Raw genomic sequence first — 24,712 nt, 5'->3', positions numbered from 1 at the left:
AATATGCCAGATCAGCAAGATCGATTGGCACGCGCTCAGGTGAATGTCCCGGATTTGCCATGGTGAGCGGTTGCCAGAGTAGTGCTTCTGAAGTAAGAGCTATAAGTAAAATTGCATGCTGATTGAGAGAAGTGGCCCCATGAGCTTACTGAAAGCGAAAATTCGACCGGGGTTTCTCAACGAGATGTTTTGTCCTTCAGTCTTCATGTGGCAATTAGCAGTGATCCATAAGTACTTATTGTAGTCGCGGGAGACTCCTACCGATGAGGATGATAACGTGTTGAGGATCAATTTCCAAGAGACGGGAAGAAATCTGTATCAGGGCTTTAGAAGTAATTGGTACTAGACTTTGGAAATCTATGAAACAAGAACCCATCTTGGAGTCTGTCAGGCCCAGTCATGTATATAGTTCTCAAGTCCAGATGCCATCATGCAACTAAAAGAAAAGCTTAGTGAACATGGTATTGGCGCTAAAGAATTTCATGAATAACTTGTGATAAGATGTAAGCGACGGTATTCATGCTCTCGGCGTCAAAGGCGTTATTTCTGCACGTGTGAAACACACCATCTTATCAGCGTCATTTTCGCAGTGAGGACCTCAGTGACATTCAGTGAACAATCTCGTTGTATGTTCATGGTGACACAGACCCCCATCGTTAAAGACCCTAGGTGCAATTGGAAGCTCAGAATACCCAAGGAAACGATTTCGTTGAATAGGGAAGCTCTCGTGTCGGTCAAGTTGTTCTATTCTGAGTGTCAGACGTGTGCTGGATTCGCCAAGGTAGCGGGGATTGTTCTCGTAGCCTTGCAAAGGCTTTAAAGAAATTTTTGGCGTTGTCAATTTTTGGCGTTGTGACACACCCTCCTGTCCTGCTTTGTAGTGTTTACCAACGTTTAATTGCCAAGACGTTGTCAATATCAACGGGCGGTAAACTAGAAAGATAAGATCTCATGACATGATATATCCTTTGTACCGAGAAAACATTTACTTGGTTGAATGATCCCTGTCACCACACATTCATCTGTGGTGCTTCCACCCCAGGAAAGATTGCATTTGGCATGACTCATGTTGTATCCATCAGGCTGGCCACTTGCCGGCTTACCATATCTCCCAATGAAGGCAGAACCAGCCGTTTCTACCTGACGTGTTCCAGCACTAATAAGCTATATTGGCAATATTCATCTTACGAGTCGACTCTGATTACTTCGCTGACTTCTAGGTTAAGGAATCCTGTCATGGCTACAAATCCTTCTACTTATATTTCCAAGGAATTGCAGCTTTAGTGCTGATTGTTCAAGACACTCTATTCACAGTGCAAAGATCTGTACAAATGGTGCTGATCTGTGGGAGATCCAGACATTGAGTCCCCAGGGTATTAGACTACATCGTGCTATCTCGTCAGGGAAGAAGATACTGTTTTGGGTCACCGTGACCATGTGCTATCTTAGTTCCTGTCTACTTTGTGACTAGGCGTGAGCTAATCGGAAAGACTTGACCAGAGAATTTTCGTGGGCTAGTCGGAACTTGCAGCCGCACTTGCAATCTTAGCTTGTAGGCTGAGAGACTAAGTATTCGCTCTCGATGATTATTGTGCGGCATTGGCTAAATAAGTACTTATCTGAATCAAAGCTGGAATTCTTTGCAGAGTGAAAAAAAGTCAACCCTAAGTTTCAGTGGGAAATAACATAGATGAGATGAAGTCCAGAGGCAAGAATGAAAGTCAAGTTGTCGGAGGATGAGACAAGCCGGTCCATGGGCGGTGTACTCGAGTACATGAAGACGTTCCAGGTAACAAAATTTTGTAGTTGGCTTTCTCCAGAATGTAATGATGTAGTAGATCTTTGTGTAGACTACCTACCTAAGGTAAGGTGAATTCATGACTAGACTAAAGGGGCCACCTATGGACTATCGCAGCTGTCAGTTCTACAGAATATTGAGAAACTCCGGGCCAGATCTAATTTCAGTATAGCTTTATCAGCATGCTTCGATCCTATCGAGATGAAATTATAGGATGATGCAATGGCCTTCTTTTCTTCAAGGGTTCTTAACAGTGTCCCAGACGGCCCGGGACCAGTGAGGATCAACCTGAATGGCTGTGGAACCGGCACCCCCGCATGTTGATCTTGAACCAATGTGATCAACCTGCCTATGGCAGTAATCACCTCGCTCTCTGATTCATATAAGTTAAGGAAGTCGATAACACAGTCTAGTGACCTCAACTTGGTTACTCTTTGCACTAGCGTCTTGAAGAAGTCGCAGAGATATTCGATATCGTTGCGTTTGTTCCTTTCGAAGCTCAGAGTTTCGCCTCCTTTATCTGGACAGATCTTTCTCCCGTAGAGGTCAATCATTTGATAGATGAGGGATGTCATCAAGGTCAAGCCAACGGGCCTCGATTCATGACCCTCCCGCTCCCGGCGATAGTATCCTCCCATGAAGAAGACGAGGGCACCAGGGGAGCTGTCCGTCGGGCCGGCGTAGTCATCCCGCACGTCGTTAATCCAACCCCAGCAAAAGGTTGATAATGGTGTTGCGTGTCGCTTTCCTGACTGCGGAGTACTGTTCAGGTCATTGCAATTGATGTGCAATACGCCTGGCCCTCGTCTCCCCTTCCATGTTTTAATCTCTCTTACTTCCTCATATCTCAGATACAGTGGCTCACGGGTATCTCGATGTTGTGTATGATTTTTTTCCACCCAATCCAAATCTTCCGTGTCGCGGTCTATTATGGTCTTGATATCTCCATCATCGCCGATCATCGTCAGCATTGTACCCCATATCCCTTTCGGATCGGTAGGTTCAGGTGCAGTCATGGTGGGCGATGAAGTATACCCTCGTCCTAGAACAGTCATCAAAAGTCAGAATGCGCGGGGCTATCAATAATTGCCATACAGAACTCACTGCTTGTGACTGACGGCGCTATGTATCGACACTTGATGCTATGGGTAGGCTGTAGGTAGTGAAGACTTTTGCTTCTGGGGCTTTCTGGTAGCTCTGATGAGACGAGGTTGTCGACCGAATTTCTTTTCACCAGCAGTAAGACGATCAAGCTGTAGATACTTATGCTCAAATGCCCTCAAGAGTACACGAATCGAATTGCGAAGAGTCATGGTGGACTGTCCTTTGAGTATAATTATTTTTGGTGAAAAAAACACGCTTCTTATGAGATATATCCATCAAGAAACCATGTGTTGTCTGCCTCCGGGCAGATGATCACCTCTCGTGAGTCGTGAAATTTTGCAATTCACTCTAAACCTTTACCTTTTTCACTTTTGACCACCAGGCCCAGCTTTGATAGATACAAAGGAGCTTACCGCTAGCACGTTTCTAGAACCGAGGATACCAAGATTGCGAAGTCCGAAAGGTCGATATTGAGGAATCTACATTTCATGACATGATGTCAATGCTGCCTTGTGACTTGATCATTTGTGTACGTAAATAAAAAGAAGAGTGCATATGCGCGAAATTTCACTAGGCCAAATCAAAGATAGGAACAGTGAGAAACCTGGCAGTTCATTCGCACCGCTGATAGACAGTTTGCGGGCTATCGGCGGTAGAGATCAATGTGCAACAAAAACTGACATGAAAGGTTTGGCAAGGTAGACTGCGAAAGTCACATCAAAGTCCCATTAACCTTTGGCTCAAAGGACCTGTCATACGGGCTGAATTGAAGCACACATTCAATCTGATGCAAACCTCCATCTTCAAACGTCTTTTTCGGGACGACAGTTCAGCCAGAGAAATGTCAAAGTCAATGTGGATAATGCATGTCGTTGGCACACCTCATTCTGGAGTGGAGACAATTCGCAAAGAGGCGCCTGCCCAAATATCTGAATAATCTTAACCCACACCCGACTCAATTGCGCTCATCGCATCACCTTCGGCGCCGGCGTCGCCACATGACGGCAAGACCATCGCGATCAGATAAGAGCTATTGTAGTACGGCAGCGCCTGCGAAGTCACGATGTGTGTGACCTGTTGGCTGTTCAGCATATTGCACCAATTGAAACGCAGCAATTACCGGCAAGTGGCAGCAATTGCGGTATGCATGGGCGCTGCAAAGAGAGTCCATCAGTCCGAGGGCTGTCCATTCTATGTATGGCATATCTCCAATCCCGGAATGCGACCTATTCTATGTATTTTCCTGGACGTTGGCCAGCTTGTTCTGCGGAAAAGCCGAAACAGGTTTGTGGTGGAATCATCAAACAACTTGTTCGCACCGCCGAGGTATTAGTGATCAGGCTGTCAAATGGACATGCCTTTGTGCCAAAGATACTCATTTCGTGCCAGGGTCAAAAAACAGCGCAGTTCTTTGTTGGCCCTAGCTTCGTTCTTGAATCTTAACCGCTCAGACCCTTGCCGACTCCCATGCCCATTCTTCCTAGCTTACTGCTGATTCAAACAAATCAGACACCCAAGGTCTCAAAGCCCACACTGAGGCATGACTGTGGACTGGCGGTAGAGGAAGCATGCTCAACGTCGCATTGTCTTGATCACACGGCTACAACAAAGACAAGAACAGTCAGTGTTCGAGTCTCCAGTCATGCGCGCACTGGTCGATACTCCATTGGGTTGTCTGTGGGCGGGAGAGGTTGCAGTTGCGCAAACATTTGGTCGAGTATGTTCCGGCCAAAGAAATGGACAACGTCTTGGTGTTTTTTGCCTGCAATGAAATAGGCGGATTGGCGGGTGTCACATCCCTATCCACTTTGAACCCAGCAGAGTACAGGTACCTGATCTAGGTATGCAGAGAATTTTCTTCAGGGCATGCCCACCCGCTGAAAGATCTGGTGTAACAAGGATGCTACCGCCCGTCATAGGACACAGTCGCCCCTAAGCCTCAACTGCCATCCACCCGTCCGTGCATCAACTGCAGCCACAGCAGCCGGGACACCTAGGCGATGAATCTGTTGACCAATTCAGCCAAGAAAGAGACACACGACGAAGAACGACGTATATTACGGAAGACTCTTTATGCTTATCGAAGTATCCCAAACACAAGGACGGCACGCAGCTCGAGGGAAAACAAAAGTGTCGATCACTATAATAAGAAAGACATATTTGTTTTTTTCGTTTTTTTAAGCGCAAAAGATCGAAAATCACGGGGTACCTACTATAGTACACTCGTTGAGTAAGGTACATATTACGCGCAATATGCTCAGACACTCAATCAATATGAATCCTAGGTAAGTAACGTTCAAAGCACCTTGTTTTACTGTGGCTCTCATTGTCCTAGGACCGGAGCTCAGTGACATTCTACTAAATCCATGGTTAATGTACAATCGAACGCTAGGTCTGATGAATGGCTTTCCTACAAAGTTTCAAAGTCTTACACTCTTTGTTACCTTGTGTCACCTATTACATTACCACATAGGTACTTTACTTAAGAATAGCCAGCACCGGTATCATCAATACCTAGAAGCTTACTATAAACAGATTTATCTTATTGAAAGCCGACCCACATAATTCCCAGTGAAAGTAAGAAAAGCGCCAAACATCCCAGTCCTTCGCTTTACGTCGAAAATAGGAAAGCAGCTACTGTTCCGTTTGATTACTTTAATATATAGTAAGGTATATTAACTGAAGATCTATGTATAGTCATGTAAACAACACAAAATCTTGTATCTAGACTCAATTTCTTGGCGCCGCTACTAATAATATGCCGAATGATATCGTCTATGTCAAGCAGGAACCCTCTACAAAGATTCTTTCAGAGGGAAATCGTACCAATAAAAAAGTTTGTCAAAAGGTTGAGAGGAAGATTTCTCAGTGAAAACTTTCGGAACGGCAGGACCTGTACAGATCAATTTAAAGAAGGGCGCGATTTCGTTGATTTTAGCCAAGGCCAGCACAACCTGCATCACATCTTCAGAGTACGTATCGCTGTTGCGGGTACCGAGACCGTCAATAGTGCAGATCATCTTTTTGTCGCGCTCGTTCAGCCGGGGTTCTGCCAGTTGAACTACCCTCAAGAACATCTCACATAATGCGAGGGATCCAATTTCCGGTATTTCCAGCATTGCCTTAAAGTCGGTATACATGTACTTGATATCGTCCGCGGAGAAGTAGTTCAAGTTTTTCTGGAATATCTGGTGCAGGAGGGCCCGAATTATAGTGCTTCCCCTAAGGGGCCCGTCTTTTTCTATATGTAGGCCACAGAAGAAGATAAGGCCGACATTATGCTTGCTTCGAACGTCGTCGATCAACTTAGCGCAGAGTATTGAAAAGGGGGTGACAACATAGTCGTCAATCGAGACGTTCAGCTCAAGTTCATACACATGGACCCCGTATAATTGGTTCAAAGTGTAGCCAGAGAGATGGGTTCGGGGAGCGTTCATGATATCAAGCGACTTATCATAGAGAAAACGATTACGATCCGAACCCTTAACAAGCCAGTTTTGATTTTGACATTGATTGAAGATCCTGTCGACTAGCATTCGACCTGCTTCGTAGCCTTTGTCATCTTCGTAGCCGCCCAAACCGAGCTCAACGAATACACGTTCTTGGTTGTATCGTTCCTTCAAGGCAAGGTAGCATGTCCCTGTGTAACCATAATCAGGGGCAAGCAAGATTTGCAATGATGTGAAGTATTCCGCCTCGGTGGGCATGATGAGCAACCTCAAGATACTTTCTCCTATCGATTGAGTTAGGTTGACAGTATGACACAAGGTATAGGGGCCATCACACACCTTGTTGAGAAAGTTGAGACTACCAATAACTCCAATATTGGTACTTGAAATTGTGGCACGCTAGTTGCCGTTTTGTAGAAGGGTTTTTGGGAAAGAGCGTTTGTATGACTGATATAAGGGTGAATATGAGATAAGTCGAATGAAGACTGAGGGCTAAAGTCGCCGCAAGAAACAACTTTCACAAATTCAAAGCGTGATGAGGCAGACTTACTTTTCAAAGTGCGTCAGATTTGCTCTAAATAATGATAAGTATAAAGTTTGAATGTTTTCTTTGTATCAAAGCCAAGGTATGTGTACTTTGAATGTCATGGGTTCAAATCTGATCTAGTACTGCGTTCATTCACACCATTCAAAGCATGTTGTGATACATGGCGGCGATGTAAATCTTGGCTAGAAGGAATCTTTCCCTGCATGACACTCTTTACCAAAGTCCTTCCATGAGACGGTGGCAAAGTCTTCAAAATTCAAGGTAAAGAACGAACAAAGTCTTTGGTACGCCTTTCAATGTCATGCTCGGGCCTTTTTTTTTTTCTTTTTTTGCTTTTGTTTCGAATGTAATTTTGGCCATGTGAAGTAGAATACTGGGAAAAGGTTTGCTTGAAGCCTGGCGGTTAGAAGGTAATAATCACTCTTGCTGTGCCGCAGTCCAAATGGAGCCTTGTAAACAAAGATCGGATATGAGAGTATCCAAGCTGCAATACCACCTTTGTCATTAGCGTCTCTTAGCATGGAGTGTTTGGAGGCGGTAAGGAACAGATAAGGCCTCATGATTTTTGTTCTTTTTGTCTACAATGTTTGTCGGCGGTGAGTCGAAGATAAACTGCCATGAGACTTTTGCCTGCTCTCTTGAAAAGGTGGATCGACAGATGTTTGTTTCAGTACGTCCATGATGCACGTAGTTGGATCGATAGGACTGGAGAGATTGCATTTAGCTCCCCTGAAAATCAACCACCAAACACCAAGATCGCGTTTCTCTTTGTAGTTTGAACAGACCATCACAAACAGACCGCGTCGTATGTCTGGGTGCTCAACTTCATGATTACAGCACATTGGGGGAAGGGCAAGGTTCATGTCTGCGTTTCCGCCATAGTTCAGCGTCCGCGACCTTCTCGTTCAGAGGAGTTAATTACTAAATCACCACGCTAGTATTGGATGTATAGTTTCCAATGATTGGCTGAGCTTTGGACGTGTGAGAGTGGCGGAGTGGCTGTGATGAACAGTCTGGAGCTTGTGATAATACCATCCCTCCCCTCTCTGTCTAGTAAATGTTCAATCACTACACCGGCAACCGACCTTACAACCCGCCTGTAGGCGAACGGACTATTGCTGCCATTGCACACTTCTGACCACTATTCGTGATAACGCTAGGAATTGAAATCAAGTAATCCGGCTATTGGCAGCATACAGGTTGCAGCGCCTTAGCAATAGAGACGTTGGCTTGAGATGGATGCACTTACACCTAATTGCTCATTGGTGTAGCTACCTAGAATGATACTCCACGTAGCAAGAAGTGCCTTAGCGAAGGCCTCTTATTTGTTTTGCTCTCAGATATTTATGCATTCTCTTACAAATTCGAGATTAGGTTGGATTGAATTATCCAAGTACCCTTATTTAATTCTTTTTGGCGGTAGTCACAAAATTAACACATGAATGGAGAGTCCTAATGCACATTCGCTGTCGATGGGGCAACGAATTAGTGGGGCAGTCGATGGTGGAGTGTCAACAGAGGTACCGGCATGTTCTTCTCTTGAAAGAGATCAAGAGATAGTATGGGGAACACTGGTTACTTTCCTTCTTTAATATATAGCACATCTGGAGAAACACTGTAGCAAATCAAGAATGTTCTAATTGATACGATTCTGTGGTCGATCAAATATGATGATCTGTTCAGGTCTTGAAATTTAGGATGTAAAGAAAGGAATTCTATGGACGAAACCCATCATGCTTGCCGAAATCGACCTTGAAGCACAGATTCTGGTGCCCTTCAGGACTTTTGAAACCCTCCTCAGGTCGAGGGTGCAGATGCCAGCAGTGGTAGTGCTAAATCAATAATTTGGCAAGTGTCTCCATTTGGGAAGAGTGCATCATCCCAGTCGCCTAGACGAGGACTCGTACAGATCAGTTGGAATGTCGGTACGTAGTCATTGCCAGTGTGACTTAGACGGACCATCTTCAGCAAGGTCTGTATGACCTTGGCCACTCCGGAAGAATCCTCTACATCACTGCGAGAACCCACACCATCAATGAAACAGACAATCCTTCGCTCTGGCTGCTCATGATCCTTCACTGGAGGGAGCGTCCGGATCACTGTGTCGAGCATTCCACATAGTTGACCGAGATCATCTGTCTCAACTTCCTCGCGGAATTCGTGTCCGCCCGATATGACATCTTTGTATTCGATTATAAAGACGCGGATGTATTCAAAGATCCGGGCCAAGAGAGAGCGTATCATGAGCAGTCCTGTACTGACGCCGCGTTGATGTGGTTCCCGACCGCAATAGAAGACTAGACTGATGATATTCCGATACTCGTGATTTTGTATGCCTTGACCGCGTCGCAACTCCTGTACCAGAGTGCTGCAGGCCACTGACAATGAAGTCACTCTGAGGCCATTGCACAAGGTCCAGATGCGATGGGTGTCATCAGAGTTCTGCGACTCTCTGGGAGCTTGTAGACAGAGAGAATTATCGTAAATGAACAAGCTACCCGGCTGCTCCTGTTTGACGAGATTGTTACAACAAGCCTTGGCTTTTGTGACAGGTGCTCCCTTCTGGAATTGGAAAGGAAAATGATTCGCAGTTGCGTTGATGTGCCCAGTATCAGCCGTTTCGTCAACACTTACATTTGGATTACGAAGAAGTCTTATCAAGTCGTCAAAGTATGCTTGACCTTCTTCGATGTTCCAAATTCGTGGATTTTTATCTTGATCAGCCATGATGCGTGATTGAGGGTATTCTCTTTTCTAGAACGGAGGTCATGAGCGGGACTTCTTGGTGATAGATATGAGCCAAGTGTCGTCAGGAATGCGGCTTACCAACGGATTTAAAACGAATCAAGAGATGGACCTCGACTTGATATCTCAACCCGAATCGAATAACCCAGAAAAGTGTCGCGAATACGCGCGGTAATCGCAGTAAAGAATAAGAAGTGAGAGTACGACGATCTACCCAGCAGATCAAGTTCTGTGTTAAGCAAGCTATGTAAAAGAGTGAGGAGATGACACCAAATCATAAAGCAATCCCCATACGGGCATTGGAGGTTTATATCAATTTTTTCTGAGCTTGCATTGGGACTTCTATATGTCAGGGTCCCAACTCTGAAGCTCTGAACATGTTCTTTACACCAGTGCAGACAGTAAATGACCCGTAAACCCTCCGTCCCTTGCTCTCGCATGAGATTTGAAATCTCGCATGAATTCTGAAAGACAACTGGCTTCATGGGGGCTTTCAAGCTTTCATGAAAGCTGTGATGAAGGAATGTTGATGCTGGTGATGCCCACTTAACGTTGCATCACCATGGATGACCTAGTCCAACGTAACATATGTAGCTTTCATCAACGCTTTACTGAACAGCGACCACATCATTGGTATTTCAGACCTTTGGTGACCATGACTGAACAGTATCATTGATGTAGCCACCTCAGAACCCATACCTAGCCGTTGACTTTGACCACGCGCAGTGTAGACAGAAACTGGGTAACAGCCAGCCGTGAGCAAGGAGGGTGCCAGAGACCGAAGTGGCTTGTGATTTCCGTCGGCCCCTCAAGCACGCTGATAGGTATTCGCATGCGAGAAATCGCGTCAAAGACCAGCAGGGGATCTGCATGCATCCAGAATTTACTTCCCTAGGATTGTGTGTCTTTCATCGAGTGTCTATGGAATGTGAGCCGGATGACAAGCTCATCGCGACATCGTTTCGTAGAAAGGCTCAACCAAAAACTGTTCAGATTACATGCACAAGGCACATGAGCTATGGAAATGACTGCATCTGAGCTAATCACCGGGTATAAGCTTTGCCTTATCTTTTGAACAGCCGTTCACCAATAGACTCCACTTCGGCATCAGAATCTCACATTCATCACCCCAACACAAAGAAAGTGGGTGTACACAAGTCTGCCCTACCGTGGTAGTTGAGCATCAGCAGATTTTTGTTTAGGGATGTTGATTACTCAATCACTTTGATGGTACGTAGGTACCCGAGAGCCGTTGAGCTTTGACCCTCGGTGGCCAAGTGGCCATGTTGGAACAGCTCGAAGCTTATCGTTTGTCGCGCTCTGCTTCCCATGATACCATCCCCTCTTTCTTTACATGTCCGCAGACTCGGCAGCGGCTCTCACTGATACACGTAGTACCGGTTTCATCGCCCACAAAGGCCTTTTGTTACAATGGCTTGGTGGCATGATCTACCTAATGAGCTTAAGAACCAAATTTGGGGCCATCTCCTCAAATGCGGCCGGGAAGAGAACCATCCATTGGCCTCTTACGCTTCCATCTCTTCCGAATGGCAGAAAATCATCGAACCCTTCGTCTTTGAAGAGATATACATCTCACTTCATTCCCAAAAGTCCACCGCTAGCCGACGAACAGTTCTCCGGGCCCGCAACATCCTAACCAAGACTCGCCAGAAAGTCCTCAAACGACTCCGTGTTCGTATCGACTATGATGCCACCAACACGTCCAAAAGCTACAGGAGGGCGTTTGCGGAGGTTGTAGTCTCCTTGTTCGACTTGTTGCAGACCTGGAGGACGGAAGATGCCAAGATCGGCCTGGAAATCGTCGAAGTCCGGCCCTGCGGTCCCCCGCTGCTCAAGTACGGACTAGAGCTCTTGCGGCAGCGAAAGTGGTCAATCGGTTGCGTGCGGTCGCTCCGCATCGTGAAACCACAATCTTACATTTCCCGCAGTACTGGGCCCGAGCTTGCCGACCTTATTTTGACTGGACTTGCGCCTGGTCTGGACACATTGGACTACAACTACGAAATCGGTTGCCGACCTGGATATAAGCACAAGCTTTGCCTAGTCACGGACTGGCAGATTGCGCCGGTCGAACTGAAGTCGCTCACTATCCGAGAATCCTGCGACCAGAGCAACTTGAACACGCAACATGATTGGATCGAATACATTCGCACGCATCAGGGCATCCCCGAGCAACTGTATCGTCAGAGCCGCGGGCTGGAGAACCTATGTGTCTCGTTTGCCATCGACGCTACTGACTTCTTTTCGCACATGATGGACCAGCCCAAGAACGAAGTCCCATCCCTTCAGGACAGCGTCGCTGGCCCTGGTTGGCCTGAACTACAGGTCATCAGTCTGACGTCTCATTCTATTTGGGACAAGGCACCCGAAATGACAAACAAGCTCCTGTTGTCAGCCGCGAGAGCTGCCCGACGGATGCCAAAGTTGAGAGTGATGGAGCTCTGGAACGCGCGGGAGCAATATATTATTTCGGCAGGCTGTTTCCGTTACTCCATTGAGAAAGGTGATACCCCAACTTTCACATGGGAGAGTACATGGGACTTCGAGATTGAAGAAGCAACAAAAGCGGCGTGGATAGATGCCGCCAAGTCACATTCTCCTGTTGGTCTGATTTTCGAAGTCCGAAAGGTTGCTGCTAAGCTACCGTGGCCCTTCTCACCTGCCCGGGCTCATGCGGATGCGTTTTCCTACCGCAATGCCTCTCAGTCTCTGGCTGGGTCAAGCACAGAAAACAGCTTGGGTCTGCACGTTGCTGATCTAGGGTTAAATTGAAGATTACTCCAATATGAAACTTCTTACGTTGATTGATCCTCAGTCTCGAGTGAGTACTTACTTTGAGATTGTAGATGAAATCAAAATTCCATCTTCCGCCTGTAAGAAAAACACCCATGACCAAGTCAATCCAACCCTGTTCATATTGATTACAAGCAACAAAGGGCACTCATCCAAAAGTGCTGGTTTCGCTGCAGACCACAATCCTACATCGTCACTCAGCATTACAATAAATTTCAGTTGCCGAGACGACTCTGATCTCTACCACGAAGCAGAAGCTTGCATCAATGCCATCATTCCCAGCCGCGACGCAAGAGCTTCTAACCGACACTGAACGAGCGCGCCGCCGCATGGCACACGGAACTCTCAACCTCACTACTTTGCTTCCAAATGCCAAGGAAAATCTTCGTGATTAACCTTTCAAGGTACTAGTCAACGACACTAAGGGCAGCCACAACGGCTCATGGTCACCGTCTCTCGCCATGTCGGTAGGCTTCGCTCAGATTTAGATCAGCCACTGTCGCGCTAAGCGGGAGATGTTGGGGGCCTCCAGCTGGCATTGTCCTGGTTGTTCTGGACCGTGCTGTCCCGTTGCCGCAGTCGCGCTCGATACGAACGTCTGTTCCCGCGTCATGAGCGGCCTTTTCCGTGTTTGTCTGGTTTGTGATGTTATATTGAAGGGTTGCATATCGGTCGGGGTTTCGCTGGTTGATGCTGGTCGTCAATTAAGGTAAGCAGGGGTTTCTTGCCGATCATATCGGTACTTGCGTATTGGCCACGTCCCAGCAGGGGTACATTAGTGCTTGGGGTGCTCTTGAGATCCGCGAGCTTAATGGTTCCTAGAATAACCGTAATACCGGGGTAGACAAAGTGCCAAGTCACCGAGTCGCAGGTAGGCCCGCGATGCGAAGTAGTGCCGACAGAGAAGCTAAGGGAGTTCGATCAAAGTCAGAAACAATATTTCTGTCTGTCATGGAACATTGGGTTCTTGGGAGTGACGTCAATCTACTTATCTAGAGACACTAGGGAGAAGGGGCACAAGTCAAATGCAAACCGACAGACTATACTCAAAGTTGCATAACCCAGAACTGGAGGCTCCGGTAGCTTATTTCTAGACAGCGGTGTGTGTTCTCGTCCATGGTTGCGCGGGAACATGATTGAGGTGAGCTTATCGCCCACGGACGATTTTGGTGATTCCGTCCTCTTCAACATAAAACGCACGGCCAAGTATACCTGAAAGCCGCGGGCTATGAAAAAGGCCCAAATTGGGCGTTAGCGGGAGGCTTCGGTGGGCTTTCGACGGCGCCGTCGACATCGATGCGCCGCGCTACTGCAGGTCCTTGGCAAACATGAGCCTCTAAACATTCAACTTAACAGCACTACTTCGGGAATGAGCCAGGCAAGCCAGGGGTGACCGCGGAAGGGCTCAGGACCTCAGCGGTGAGGCTCTCATGTAAGTTACCTAGCTGCACGTTTCCACGCCCTCGGACCATTCACTACAGCAAACATAACGCCCGGCGCCCATTCCGGCTCGGAGTCGAATTCTTCCCCGTCAGTTATGCAGCGTGCCGTCCTAAGCTCCGGAGGAGGGACAAGACGTATTCCCACTTTTTCTTATCCCACTAATGAAAGGGGGCACTCAGATGCTTTTTTCAATGTCTCGTTTGCTGCTAAACCATCTAAGCTTGTTTGGACACGGGACTAATGACGGCGACACGCATGTTATCAACCCTAAGACGTCGAGGTTTGAGAGCCGTTTGCTTTTCTCGATGGTTGCCGAGGCGCTACTAGACCCGTCTTCCCCTTGCATAGTGTGTCCTATCTTCCCTAAGGTTGGCATATCACGCGGCGAGGGAGCTTGAGCCAGGGACGATTGGAGAAATATAAGATAGATGTGTTGGTCTCCATTTTTTGAAAAGATGAAGAGATGACAAGGCACACAGAGTAACATCTTCATTCTTCATTCATTCACTTGCTCACAGGTCTCTTGTCGTTTTCGACCACGAGTTTCACAGTCACTACAACACTACACTCACCCACTCTTTCCAAGATGAAGTGCTACATTGTTGCTGCTTTCGCCGCCGCGGCTGCGGCCCTGCCCGAGGTTGCCAACCTTGCCGGCCGTCAGAATGGCTGCAACGCCGATAACTGCCTCCGCGCCGTGCGGGCAACTCGCTTCGGAACGGCCACCATGGAGCTTCGCATGGCAGAATGCAGCTCGTTCCTTGCCGTGACCCAGATTCCGGCCACGTCGTAAGCTTCATCAAGTAGTATTACTCCAATCAGAAAAGCTGACCGATCTGCCACAGCACCGTCTACATCACTGAGAGCAGCATTCAGACCATCACAGCCAACTCTACCAAGACCATCTACCAGCGTCAGGCTGCCGAGACTCCCATCTCCGCCACCAAGGCCATCCCGGCCTACGCCTCCGCCTGCGTCAATGAGAGGCGCTACAGCTCCGCCTGCTCCTGCTTCGGCGCCTCCGCGGCCACCACCACCGCTCCGACCCCCATCGTCACCTCGACCGTCACCTTCGTCTCCACCACCACCCTCGCCCCCTTTGTCAACGTCACCCGTCCGGCTCTCGAGTGCAGCAACACCTGGAACTGCGGCGACCGCGTCATCCCCGTGTGCTCCAGCGAGACCGGCTGTGTCTGCTTCCAGACCGTCGAGGGCCGCAAGGTCTGCGCCCAGCCCAACGACTGCAGCCCCTCGTGCGACACCACCAACGACTGCAGCAACGGCGAGGTCTGCATCAAGCAGAGCTGCTGCTCCGGCGGCACCTGCATGAAGGTCGACGTCTGCCTCAACCAGGCCTTGCCCAAGATGATGTTCAAGAGACGCAATGCAGCGTGGGTCAAGAAGGAGGCTCGCGGTGACCTTCAGCACCTCAGCTTGGTACCCCACGATGCTGACATCGAGAAGCTTGCCTAAGTTCTGTTTGCCATGCGCAACAAATTGGGGAGATTGATTGGGTGATTCAGGAGATGTTTGGCACACCCTTGTACATACACGAGAAAACGAAATACCCTTCATAGACTTGCAGTTACCGAAAAACTCTGTTTTCGCCCGCACTGGCGGCCTTGGAGTTGCTTATTCCTCGTAAATGATCAGGAGACATTTTGACTCAACAGTTTCTGCCGCCACTCAAGCTTTCAACCATAAATTTGTGACATGCAGTTAGGGTATCGTAAAGATAAGCTCGGATCAGATCCGGTTTGTAGGGCTTGGGGGATCCATCCCCTTTCATTTCCTTTGAGAAAAGAAACGTTTGCCTTGGCTCGGTTCCTTAAGATTTCACACGTGGCTTTCTTATTCGCAAATGTGCTAGGAGAGGAAGTGATCGTCCGCGGCGACATCCGTGGGCAGGGGAGTTTCCTTCAGTGTTTGTTCTTCATCTAAATCTGCTTGATGTGCATAGGAGGCTGCATTAATTAGATTTGAAGTATGCATACCTAGTATTAGTATGTTCCAACATAAAGTATCGTTCAATCAACCTCGATGTTGCCATCTTTCGCCTGGATGTTGCAATCGCTACAGGCACTGCATTGTTTGTGTTCGAGCTGCATAATCATGAATTGTAGCGTGTCTGTATAATTGTTGTTTCTCGACAAACTGCCCTTCAAGCAATGTTTAGGTGGCCTTCTACTTTGGGAGAAGTTCTGCTTTCCGGCTCCCTTGCATTGTCGAAAACATGGAAGCCTGCAGATGCCACTCTATCTTCAGGGTGACACCACATAATTAGCCAAGAACCAATAGTTGTAATCCAATCAGTCTGCCAAGTTAAGTGTTATTGAAATTGCCTCACAGGATGCTGCCTGATATGTCTTGGGCATAGCCACATCTTTCAGAAGTAAACCATCGAGTCAATCTTTTCGTGCGTAAGACTAGAAAGCCGCGAGCTTGGAGAGACGGTACAAGGGGTGAAATGGGTCGATTGAGTTTCAATTCACCTTTTCCGCATAGCTCTCTGGCTTGGGTCTTTCAAATGCATCGTGACGTATTGAGTGCGTTATTGGCACCCGAGTCTCAAACAGCCGAATCATCCTGTCTTCCTCGACTACTAAACACAGTACTTAGATCAGTAGCTAATCCAAGCGTCGAGCTTTCCCCAATATCCCGCTTCATGATTGCTCGAGGTTCCTAGGTGTTGCAATACCAGCTGGTCAGTGACTAGTTTCTCCTGGAGTCGATGAATGGAGGAGCACCGCACATTTGCTACATGTGACAACTTTAAAAAAAAAAACTAGGTGATTATCGTGTTCCCAGACCTAAGAATCATACCTACATCATGTCATTTGCACTAAGGCATTTTATGAGATGCTGAGAGTATGATGAAAGTCAACACTCGTCGACCGTATCAAGGTCTAGCCCAGAAACTCAAGCATATGTATCCCCACTTTGTTCGTCAAGAAGTTGAACTGTTCACCTCGTAGATTTTCGTGGACTTATTTAGTATGCTTTCAACCCCTTTTCACGTCACGCAGGGCACAACAACCCTCGTAGCCTATGCCAACATACTATCTCCTCTTCATTCCGCTCATGGCAACCCCACAAGAGCCAATGAAGACCTTATGAAGCACTGTCATCTCCGTTGCCCAAGTTTGCTCCGTTCTTTTATACTGCCAAATGAGTAAGGCTTGATTTTCTCTGGATTGCCTAAAAGCATTCTCAGGCTCTGAGACTTATTCCTACATGTATGTATCAGTCTCACATGTGCCTCTCTCATGCCGGGACGTGATGCTGCAAAAGGTCTGCCGCCCGGCGCTAGACATGGGGGGGATGCAAACATTAGATGTTCAACGCCAACACGATGTCGAAGTGACGCAAGAGGCCCTTTATTCTCCATCTTTTTATGCAATGGTGACCACTTTCTTTTGAAATTGCATCGATCAAGATGTGACCCCGATTCATCAGTAAGACCCCGCACTGATGCGGAAGAATGGCCTACTGGATTCCCCATCCTTCTCGATGGATTTGAGAAACTACACCCTTTACGTCAACGGTTTTTGATTCCAACTCCAGCTCACCATACCTATATCAACATTAGAACTTATTTAATCAAAAAACATTTATCGTGGGAATGCTTGTTCTTGTGGCTGGCGCAACTGGCAATATCGGTCAAAGACTGGTCGACGCCCTACACGCTCGAGGGCATCAAGTTCGTGGTTTAGGTCGTAACCCCGCGAAACTCACAGATGCCCGACGAGCCAAGTTGGAGGGTTTCGTCGTTACCAAGACTCACTATGACATTGAGGCCCTCGATCACGGCTGCAAAGGAGCCGACGCAGTCATCTGTGCCTATGGAGTGTTCCCGACTGAGCTACAATTCGATGGGCAGCTTCTCTTGCTCCGGGCCGCTGAGCGCGCCAACATTCGCCGATTTGTCCTCTCTACGTGGAACAATGATTGGAGTCGCGATCCACTAGGCATGCATGAGAGCTACGATCCTTTCATCGCATTCCGTCGGATTGCCGAGATCAGCTCGCCCATCAGGCCGATATACATCTTCACAGGCGTCTTGGCTGAGGTGTTTTGGGTGTTTCCTGATCACCCCTATGGAGCTGTCGAGCTGAACGGCTACTGGGACGGTAGAGACAAGTCCATGAGTTTCTGGGGTGATGGAAATAAGCCATTTCCATGGACCACGGAGCGGGACGCGGCGGAGTTCACTGCTGCGATTGTTTCTAGAGACGATGCTGAGGAGGGCGGATGCTGGGATACAGTTTCCGGTATCCATTCAGTCAGGGAGCTTGCTGCTGCTTACGAAAGGGTGAAGGGAAAACAGGTCAGCTTTAAAATCAGGGGGACTGATGAAGACCTTAAAACTCTTGCATTTGAGGCTCGAAAGGCAGCTACACCGAGACAATTCTTCCAGTACATGTCGTACTTTTACCAACTCTATACAAACAACGGCACATGGGATATGGCAAAAGTCGACAACGATAAGCTGGATGTTCGAGCCACGTCTCTCGAGGACTTTTTGCGAGACAACGAAATATAATCATGCCAGCCGCATCGGCTTTGCACTTTGAAGACTTGCAGATACAAATCATCAAAGTTCCATGCTGTGATTCACGCGTCGCGTTGTATTTGGCTTTAGCATCAACCATCTCTACCAATTGAGATGTGGAAATTACAAGTCATGACAGTGTACACGTGCAACAGTCATCTTTATCCCAAGCACTGATCTTGTCTAATCCCTCTTGTCTAATTCTGACTTGTTCGACCTTCCATATTTAAGGTAGGACCAGAAACATTTCAAAGCTTTCACGCAAGCAATCCGCCTACGCAACTGTTGATAGCAGTCACGTTTGAGTAGGAAAACTTTTGGTTCATATCACCAAATGGGCCATATGCGATTTGAATAAAGTTTAGCCTCGCAGTCCGATTTTCAGACCAATCTCATGATATCGCACTTAGAAACCTGAGTTACGGATGACGTGATTTTGGCCGAAGTGTTCGCTATCGTTCCAACGGCATTCGTCGAATGGGCGGTTTGTGGTGCATTCGAGTTGAGCTTACACTGTAAGGACGAACTCAGTCTTGCGCGAAATGAGAGCCCAAAGCTGTCACTCAATGCGGGGTCTATGCGCGCGCCAACAGGCACTCAATGATGTGTGACAAACACGAAATGTTACTGCAGCACGTAATCCATCTCTTCATTGTGCATATAAGTTGGTAAGTAGGTAGGCGGCATCTAAATCTACACTCGGTATTTGTTTCCGCTTTGGTGACACCGAAAGGCTACGCCACCTCCGGGTGTCCCGGTGGTGGGGATTTACCCTTTCAAGCTTAGCAATCAAGATTCATCGTGAAGAATGTCGCAGATGGCGCCTTCAATTGCGTTCGACTGCTGTGTGCGCTTAGCAATCGCTCGGAATAATAGCGTTTAGGTGCACGATCAATCTCCCCGATAGTCTAAATCCGAGTCGAAGCAGAGATACTTAAGGCCATCAGACATCTCGTCAAGTAAGAGCAAAGCAGTCTCATTAACATATCAGATCTTACTACCGGTTTTCACAAACTACCGTACCAAATCAACAAGCTCCTACAACTCACAGCACTGCTATTGGCCATACTTCCAATATCACGAGCATCCACAATCGTCCGATTTCCACGATGTCACACCCCGCCGCGGTCCAACTCGAACCCAAAGCCCCGCTCACTGTGCAAGATGTGACCACTGAGCAGCCTGGGCCCCACGAAATCCTCATTAAGAACGAGCTAGTCGCCCTCAACCCCATTGACGCCAAAATCGCAAAACTCGCCATCTTTCCCATCCCATACCCGGCCATCCACGGCTCATCTTATGGAGGTACCGTGGCGGCCGTCGGCTCCGAAGTCACCGGCTTCAAGGTCGGCGACAAAGTAGCTGCCGTCAAGACGGGTGGTGCAAACGGTAACAAGTACAGCGCCTTCCAAAAGCAAGTAGTGTCGCGAGATGTCACTGCGATCAAGGTTCCAAGCAGCGTCGACCTACACACCCCCGTCGGTCTGCTAGGCAACTTCAGTACCATCGTTGGCTTATTCAACGAGCACTTAGGCCTAGACAGGCCCGATCCGGCTAAGAAGGTGCCCTCCAAGGGCAAGAAGATTTTGGTTTACGGCGGCACATCTAGCTTCGGCAGCTTTGCGACACAATATGTGTCTCAGTCTGGATACGATGCTGTCACCACCACATCCCCACAGCACAAGGACTTTGTAGCCAAGTTGGGTGCCGTTCACGTTGTCGACCACACTCAATCACAAGACGCTGTTATCAAAGAACTCGTTGCTCAAGGGCCTTACGAATATGTCGTGGACTCCATCTCACTGAAACCGGCATTTGCTATCACCACCGCAGTCCTGGCTGCTCAGGGCGGAGGAAAGGTGTATGCGTTGTTACCTCCCACTGATCCGGAGAGTGTTCCCAAGGAAGTCACCGTTAGTTTCGGGTCTTGGTCGGCACCACTTGCAGAAGAGAAAAACGCCGGTCTGTTAAAGTGGTCCTTTGAGACATACTTTGCTCAGGCCATCGCTGCAAACACGATTGTCGGCTTGCCGTCTCAGAAGATTGATGGCGGATTGGATGGCCTGAACAAGGCTGTGGATGTGCTGTTCAAGGGGGTCAGTGGATTAAAGGTTGTCGTGGAGCCATGAATACAAATTGGAAGGCCGATTGTGGGATAAGGTTCTGGCGATGGGCTGTTTGGTTGGATACTTGGCTAGGAAGGAAAACGGGGCATAATGAATGCCATGGTAATCAAATACTTAACCTTGAAGCAACTTTGAAAATAAGTGAAATCCTCAAGCATCTAGCTTCGTTCATTCGTGTATGGTATTTGGTTTCCTCCTCGGCCCCAGAACACAACGCCCATCCTGAGATTGTCGTGGTACGTTTGTGAACCAACAACGATCAACGTCAAAACCCCCGCCGCGGGCGGCAATAGCATGTACAAGACTGATATTACAAACACATGGATTACTCCTCCCTCCATTGACAAAATGCGACTTCTGCACACCCGCACTAGTTCTTCCGAGCGCGCAGCTCAAAGTTGTCTACGCTTGCTCAACCAGGTGAAGATTGCTTATCGCGGGGCCCAAACTTCCTGAGTTTGGTCGCAAATCACACACTATTCAAGCCGGGGGAGCTGCTGGAGCTTCGGCCGGAGGAGCAGCGGGCGCTTCGGCTGGAGGTGCTGCCGCGGGATCCTGAGCCGGGTTTGCCGGTGTCGCGGGTGTTGCTGCCGGTGCAGCCGGTGCAGCTGGAGCCGCCGGGGCTGCAGCGGGAGCACCGCCAGCACCGCCTCCCGGAGGACCGCCACCGCCAGCTCCCTGGGCCGGCGCTGGGACAAAGGCGGCATTTGCGAGGGGAATCTGTCCAACGGCCCCGCCACTCACTGTGGTTCCGTCGACGTTTGCTTTCGCGGCAGCAGCTAGCTTCGAGTATTGGACGACTTGGTTCGCATTGGTGCTGTTCACTGATGTTAGCAGAAACTCACATATCCAATCTGTCTCTGCAACGTACGGGTTGATGACCAGGACCTGTCCCTCTTGACAATGAGGTCCGGTGGCGCAGTATAGGAACATTGGATCAGCACTCGTAATCGGCATGTTGAACGTTCCAACCATAGCCTGTCCGTCCTTGAAGGGCACATGACCGCTGTGGATAGCCGTCGGAACCTGAGCTTGAAGAGGTTGGCATGCGGCGCCTTCGGCACTTTGCGTCACAGTGTGGTTGCCATTGCTGAACTGGAACTGAACGACGTCGCCGACCTGAGCCATGATCAAGTTCGGGACGAATGTATCCTGCGCTCCCCCAACCACCACCGGGATTAGTTGATTGCCTTGAGGGGTCGCTGGTGCGGCGGCTTGTCTTCGGACTGTGGTTCCGTCATTAGAATGCGAAAAACAAATTTTGAAAGGCGTAGAAGACTCACTCCTGAATGGGCGATGGGGAACACCTCCCACAACAGTACCGTCAGCCGGGAAAGGGTCTCTCTTGGAGACTGGTTGAGGCATGGCAGTGACCGTGGCGGCTGCCACAAGGGCCCAAGCCGAAGAGACTCTCATACTGGGCGGTGAAAGAGAAGTATTGAAAGTAAAATTCTTAAAATGAATGAAGCGAACACTGCTCAGCAGTGACTTTCCCCTATTAATTAAAATGCGTAAATGACTGGAAATGCCGGTGTCGATAGATATCACGGCCAGACCTCACTAGGAGGAATTTTGACTAAAGGGAACCTGAAGGAAAGAGAAAGGAACGGGAATGGAGACAGAACTTAGAGTTCGAGTAAGTCTAAATTTTGAATTAGATTAGCACCGGCTGTAGTACATATTTGCCATCGGAATACCCGCGAAGCCAAGACACGAGAAGCTCTTGTCCGGGGCTTTAGGGGGCTTTACTAATGATGATGAAGTGCCGAGAGATAGTGGAGGTGGGGGGCAGAATGCGAAGGTTCAAGACACTCCAAGACGTTGACCTGCGCAACCAGACTTTTTTTTTCCAACTGGCGATGCTGGGCATCGTTGAGGCTCGTGCTGCCAAGCTGTCTGATGATGTTCCGTGATGGTTTGAGGCTCTTTAAGACGATACCTCTTTGGGAAGTCAGAGCCTCACAGGGAGGGTGACGATCTAGCGGGAGATCATGTCGATTGGATCGTCGCCGTCTGTTCTCCCCACCGAGGATCATGGGATGGCGTAAGTCTGTGTTTCCGAGTTGAGATGTCAGTGGGGCCGGAGTGGGCGCATGGAGCCGGTAGGGGGCGCCATTCGGTAGCTTTCCAGGTTTCATCTCGCCTTCAGGTCACCCCATTCACCGTTGACAAGTTCTTTTCTACCCTCCCTTCGGACTTTTCTGTAACGGACATCCCAAGAGTTCTCAAGGTTGTCTACTCCACTACTGGACTTTGCGACGGCTTGTCATGGCTTGTCAGTGTGTAAGTGACAGGCCTTTGACATCCTTCACCGTCCAGTACAGGTCAATGGTTCGGCAGTAAGCGTCGGCAGGGCGCCAAAAGGCCTCACTGTCCCGCTTAGTCAGGCCACAACGCTGGACGAAACGAAGACTAGATGAGACGAAGAACCTTTTACTCGGCGTTATCCCGAAGAACGCGCGCGCTTCGGCCGTATTGAAATGCCCGCGGGCTCCCTTATCGAAAGTTGAAAACATCGACGGGACCCCGAGTACATCGCTTTGAACGATCGACGCTGAAGCCGTATCAGTTTCTTCTGCTCTTTCGCACGCTCAGTGCTATAGCCTGTCACAGCCACGAGGCCGCGTCGAGATTACGTCCTCACCTCTGAGGTGCGACGGCTTGTCCATAGCCAAGAGAGGCTTTGCGCTGATGACTCAAATACGAGTCTACAAACACTTCAGAGCTGCCATCTCACCTTTGAGAACTCTTGCGCCATCGCAACAGCCCCACCTGCCCTGATTTGCCAAGTCAACTTGGACCTGTCGGACTTAGTTGAGCAACTCGAAACTCGGCTTTTCGTCGCTCGGCCTTTGTTTCCTCAACACCAATGTCCATGCTTTTCGCTGACGAGGAGACCCCTGGGCACCATGGTTTTTTCGCAGAATGTCCGGACCTCAGCCCTAGCGTATGAGCATTGTCTCCAACAGCCGGCCCAACGGGGAAGGGTGATGTGAGCCAGTGACGAGCTGCGACTTCATGAGACACGTGGTTTGTAAGCTGCCCGACTCCGCCTTAGCTTGGATCAGGCATTCTGATTCCGGTACGATCCGATCTCCAACGTGAGCCCGCAGGCCTGTCGGCATCATCTGCCAAAAAAACAACACAGCTGCCATGTCTTGATAGACGGCCGCATCAACGGAACTGTCAGCACCAGGAAATGCGGCAACTAAGAACACATGTAATGAGCAAGATATCGAAATAACACCAACAGCAGTTGTCATGGTCGCTTTATCCAATCTCCGAACTGCTGTGTAGGGATTATGTGAACTATGGCAATCATTTTGTTCTTGCCTTTGGTAGGATCGACGATCTTTGAAAGTCGATTGAAATATTGCGCCATGTTGCCAATAGCTATTGACGATGGTGCTGCTTCGTGAGTCTTTGAATCTGGAATTAGTATTCCACGCATACATCATTGCTGGGATGTAAAGAGATCCGCATGCCGCGCCCTCCGGACGAGAAGCGTGCTTGGGGCTATACGAGAGTGGCATACAAGACGAAGAAATGCTTGGCACACGAGGCCGAAGGTGTCGCATGTCCGGATGGTGGGGGTGGAGCCTTTTCTGCATTCAGTCCAACTGTGACGTTGAGTTCACATTTTTGCGCTTTCCTTCAGACATCATAAGCTATGCCGCATCTTATTTCATCTCAACCAGCGGTTTTGTGCGATGAACATCTTCTGATTCTTCGACAATAAAGAAAGAGAGTGGATGCAAACCTCCGGGAACATGAGCATCAGTCCTCAAGTGAAAACAAATGTGGGGAATGCCGCCCGGCATGACCTCAACGTTACATATGTGCACAAGTAGTGAGGGAGATGAATCTCTTTTTTTCTCATTTGTTTGGATTATCTTAGACTGCTTTATCACTTTAGCCCAGAGAATGGACTTGCGAGCGGAGACTATGAAACATACAAGTTCCAGTGGCAACAAGCTACACTTATAAGTCAACGACATACCGTTACTGATGGAGGTTGATTCGGAGTTATTACAATTTTTGAAATGACTTCACTGATCTTTCACTCACACATGGCGAGAGGACTTGGTGAGAATATTGATTTATACTTGGTAATAGCGGGCCCTGGGCACTGAT

General features: G+C 48.5%; 9 protein-coding genes across 9 annotated transcripts; 4 read left to right on the top strand and 5 right to left on the bottom strand.

Moving 5' to 3' along the window:
• Positions 1 to 1,899: 1,899 nt before the first annotated feature.
• Positions 1,900 to 2,814, bottom strand: CCOS01_00232 (uncharacterized protein; the record flags this gene model as incomplete). The annotated part of the gene is made up of 2 exons (XM_060448429.1): positions 1,900 to 2,550; positions 2,635 to 2,814. The coding sequence occupies 2 exons, from the start codon at positions 2,812 to 2,814 to the stop codon at positions 1,900 to 1,902; spliced, it is 831 nt and encodes a 276-aa protein (XP_060319867.1).
• Positions 2,815 to 5,697: 2,883 nt separating this feature from the next.
• CCOS01_00231 (uncharacterized protein) lies at positions 5,698 to 6,609 on the bottom strand (the record flags this gene model as incomplete). Its single annotated transcript, XM_060448428.1, has 1 exon — positions 5,698 to 6,609. One exon carries the CDS (start codon positions 6,607 to 6,609, stop codon positions 5,698 to 5,700), a length of 912 nt encoding a protein of 303 aa, XP_060319866.1.
• Positions 6,610 to 8,695: 2,086 nt separating this feature from the next.
• CCOS01_00230 (uncharacterized protein) lies at positions 8,696 to 9,625 on the bottom strand (the record flags this gene model as incomplete). The annotated part of the gene is made up of 2 exons (XM_060448427.1): positions 8,696 to 9,123; positions 9,427 to 9,625. 2 exons carry the CDS (start codon positions 9,623 to 9,625, stop codon positions 8,696 to 8,698), a joined length of 627 nt encoding a protein of 208 aa, XP_060319865.1.
• A 1,449-nt stretch (positions 9,626 to 11,074) lies between these two features.
• Positions 11,075 to 12,436, top strand: CCOS01_00229 (uncharacterized protein; the record flags this gene model as incomplete). Its single annotated transcript, XM_060448426.1, has 1 exon — positions 11,075 to 12,436. One exon carries the CDS (start codon positions 11,075 to 11,077, stop codon positions 12,434 to 12,436), a length of 1,362 nt encoding a protein of 453 aa, XP_060319864.1.
• Positions 12,437 to 14,486: 2,050 nt separating this feature from the next.
• Positions 14,487 to 15,373, top strand: CCOS01_00228 (uncharacterized protein; the record flags this gene model as incomplete). Its single annotated transcript, XM_060448425.1, has 2 exons — positions 14,487 to 14,689; positions 14,746 to 15,373. 2 exons carry the CDS (start codon positions 14,487 to 14,489, stop codon positions 15,371 to 15,373), a joined length of 831 nt encoding a protein of 276 aa, XP_060319863.1.
• A 2,149-nt stretch (positions 15,374 to 17,522) lies between these two features.
• CCOS01_00227 (uncharacterized protein) lies at positions 17,523 to 18,443 on the top strand (the record flags this gene model as incomplete). Its single annotated transcript, XM_060448424.1, has 1 exon — positions 17,523 to 18,443. One exon carries the CDS (start codon positions 17,523 to 17,525, stop codon positions 18,441 to 18,443), a length of 921 nt encoding a protein of 306 aa, XP_060319862.1.
• Positions 18,444 to 19,561: 1,118 nt separating this feature from the next.
• On the top strand, positions 19,562 to 20,581 carry CCOS01_00226 (alcohol dehydrogenase GroES-like domain-containing protein; the record flags this gene model as incomplete). Its single annotated transcript, XM_060448423.1, has 1 exon — positions 19,562 to 20,581. The coding sequence occupies one exon, from the start codon at positions 19,562 to 19,564 to the stop codon at positions 20,579 to 20,581; it is 1,020 nt and encodes a 339-aa protein (XP_060319861.1).
• Positions 20,582 to 21,058: 477 nt separating this feature from the next.
• Positions 21,059 to 21,994, bottom strand: CCOS01_00225 (uncharacterized protein; the record flags this gene model as incomplete). The annotated part of the gene is made up of 3 exons (XM_060448422.1): positions 21,059 to 21,395; positions 21,450 to 21,804; positions 21,862 to 21,994. 3 exons carry the CDS (start codon positions 21,992 to 21,994, stop codon positions 21,059 to 21,061), a joined length of 825 nt encoding a protein of 274 aa, XP_060319860.1.
• Positions 21,995 to 23,520: 1,526 nt separating this feature from the next.
• On the bottom strand, positions 23,521 to 24,189 carry CCOS01_00224 (uncharacterized protein; the record flags this gene model as incomplete). Its single annotated transcript, XM_060448421.1, has 1 exon — positions 23,521 to 24,189. The coding sequence occupies one exon, from the start codon at positions 24,187 to 24,189 to the stop codon at positions 23,521 to 23,523; it is 669 nt and encodes a 222-aa protein (XP_060319859.1).
• Between the last annotated feature and the right edge of the window lie 523 nt (positions 24,190 to 24,712).

This window comes from Colletotrichum costaricense (assembly GCF_030867565.1).
Source record: "Colletotrichum costaricense strain IMI 309622 chromosome Unknown Scaffold_1.1, whole genome shotgun sequence".
Lineage (NCBI taxonomy): Eukaryota > Fungi > Ascomycota > Sordariomycetes > Glomerellales > Glomerellaceae > Colletotrichum > Colletotrichum costaricense.
This window is presented reverse-complemented; position numbering and strand designations above follow the sequence as displayed.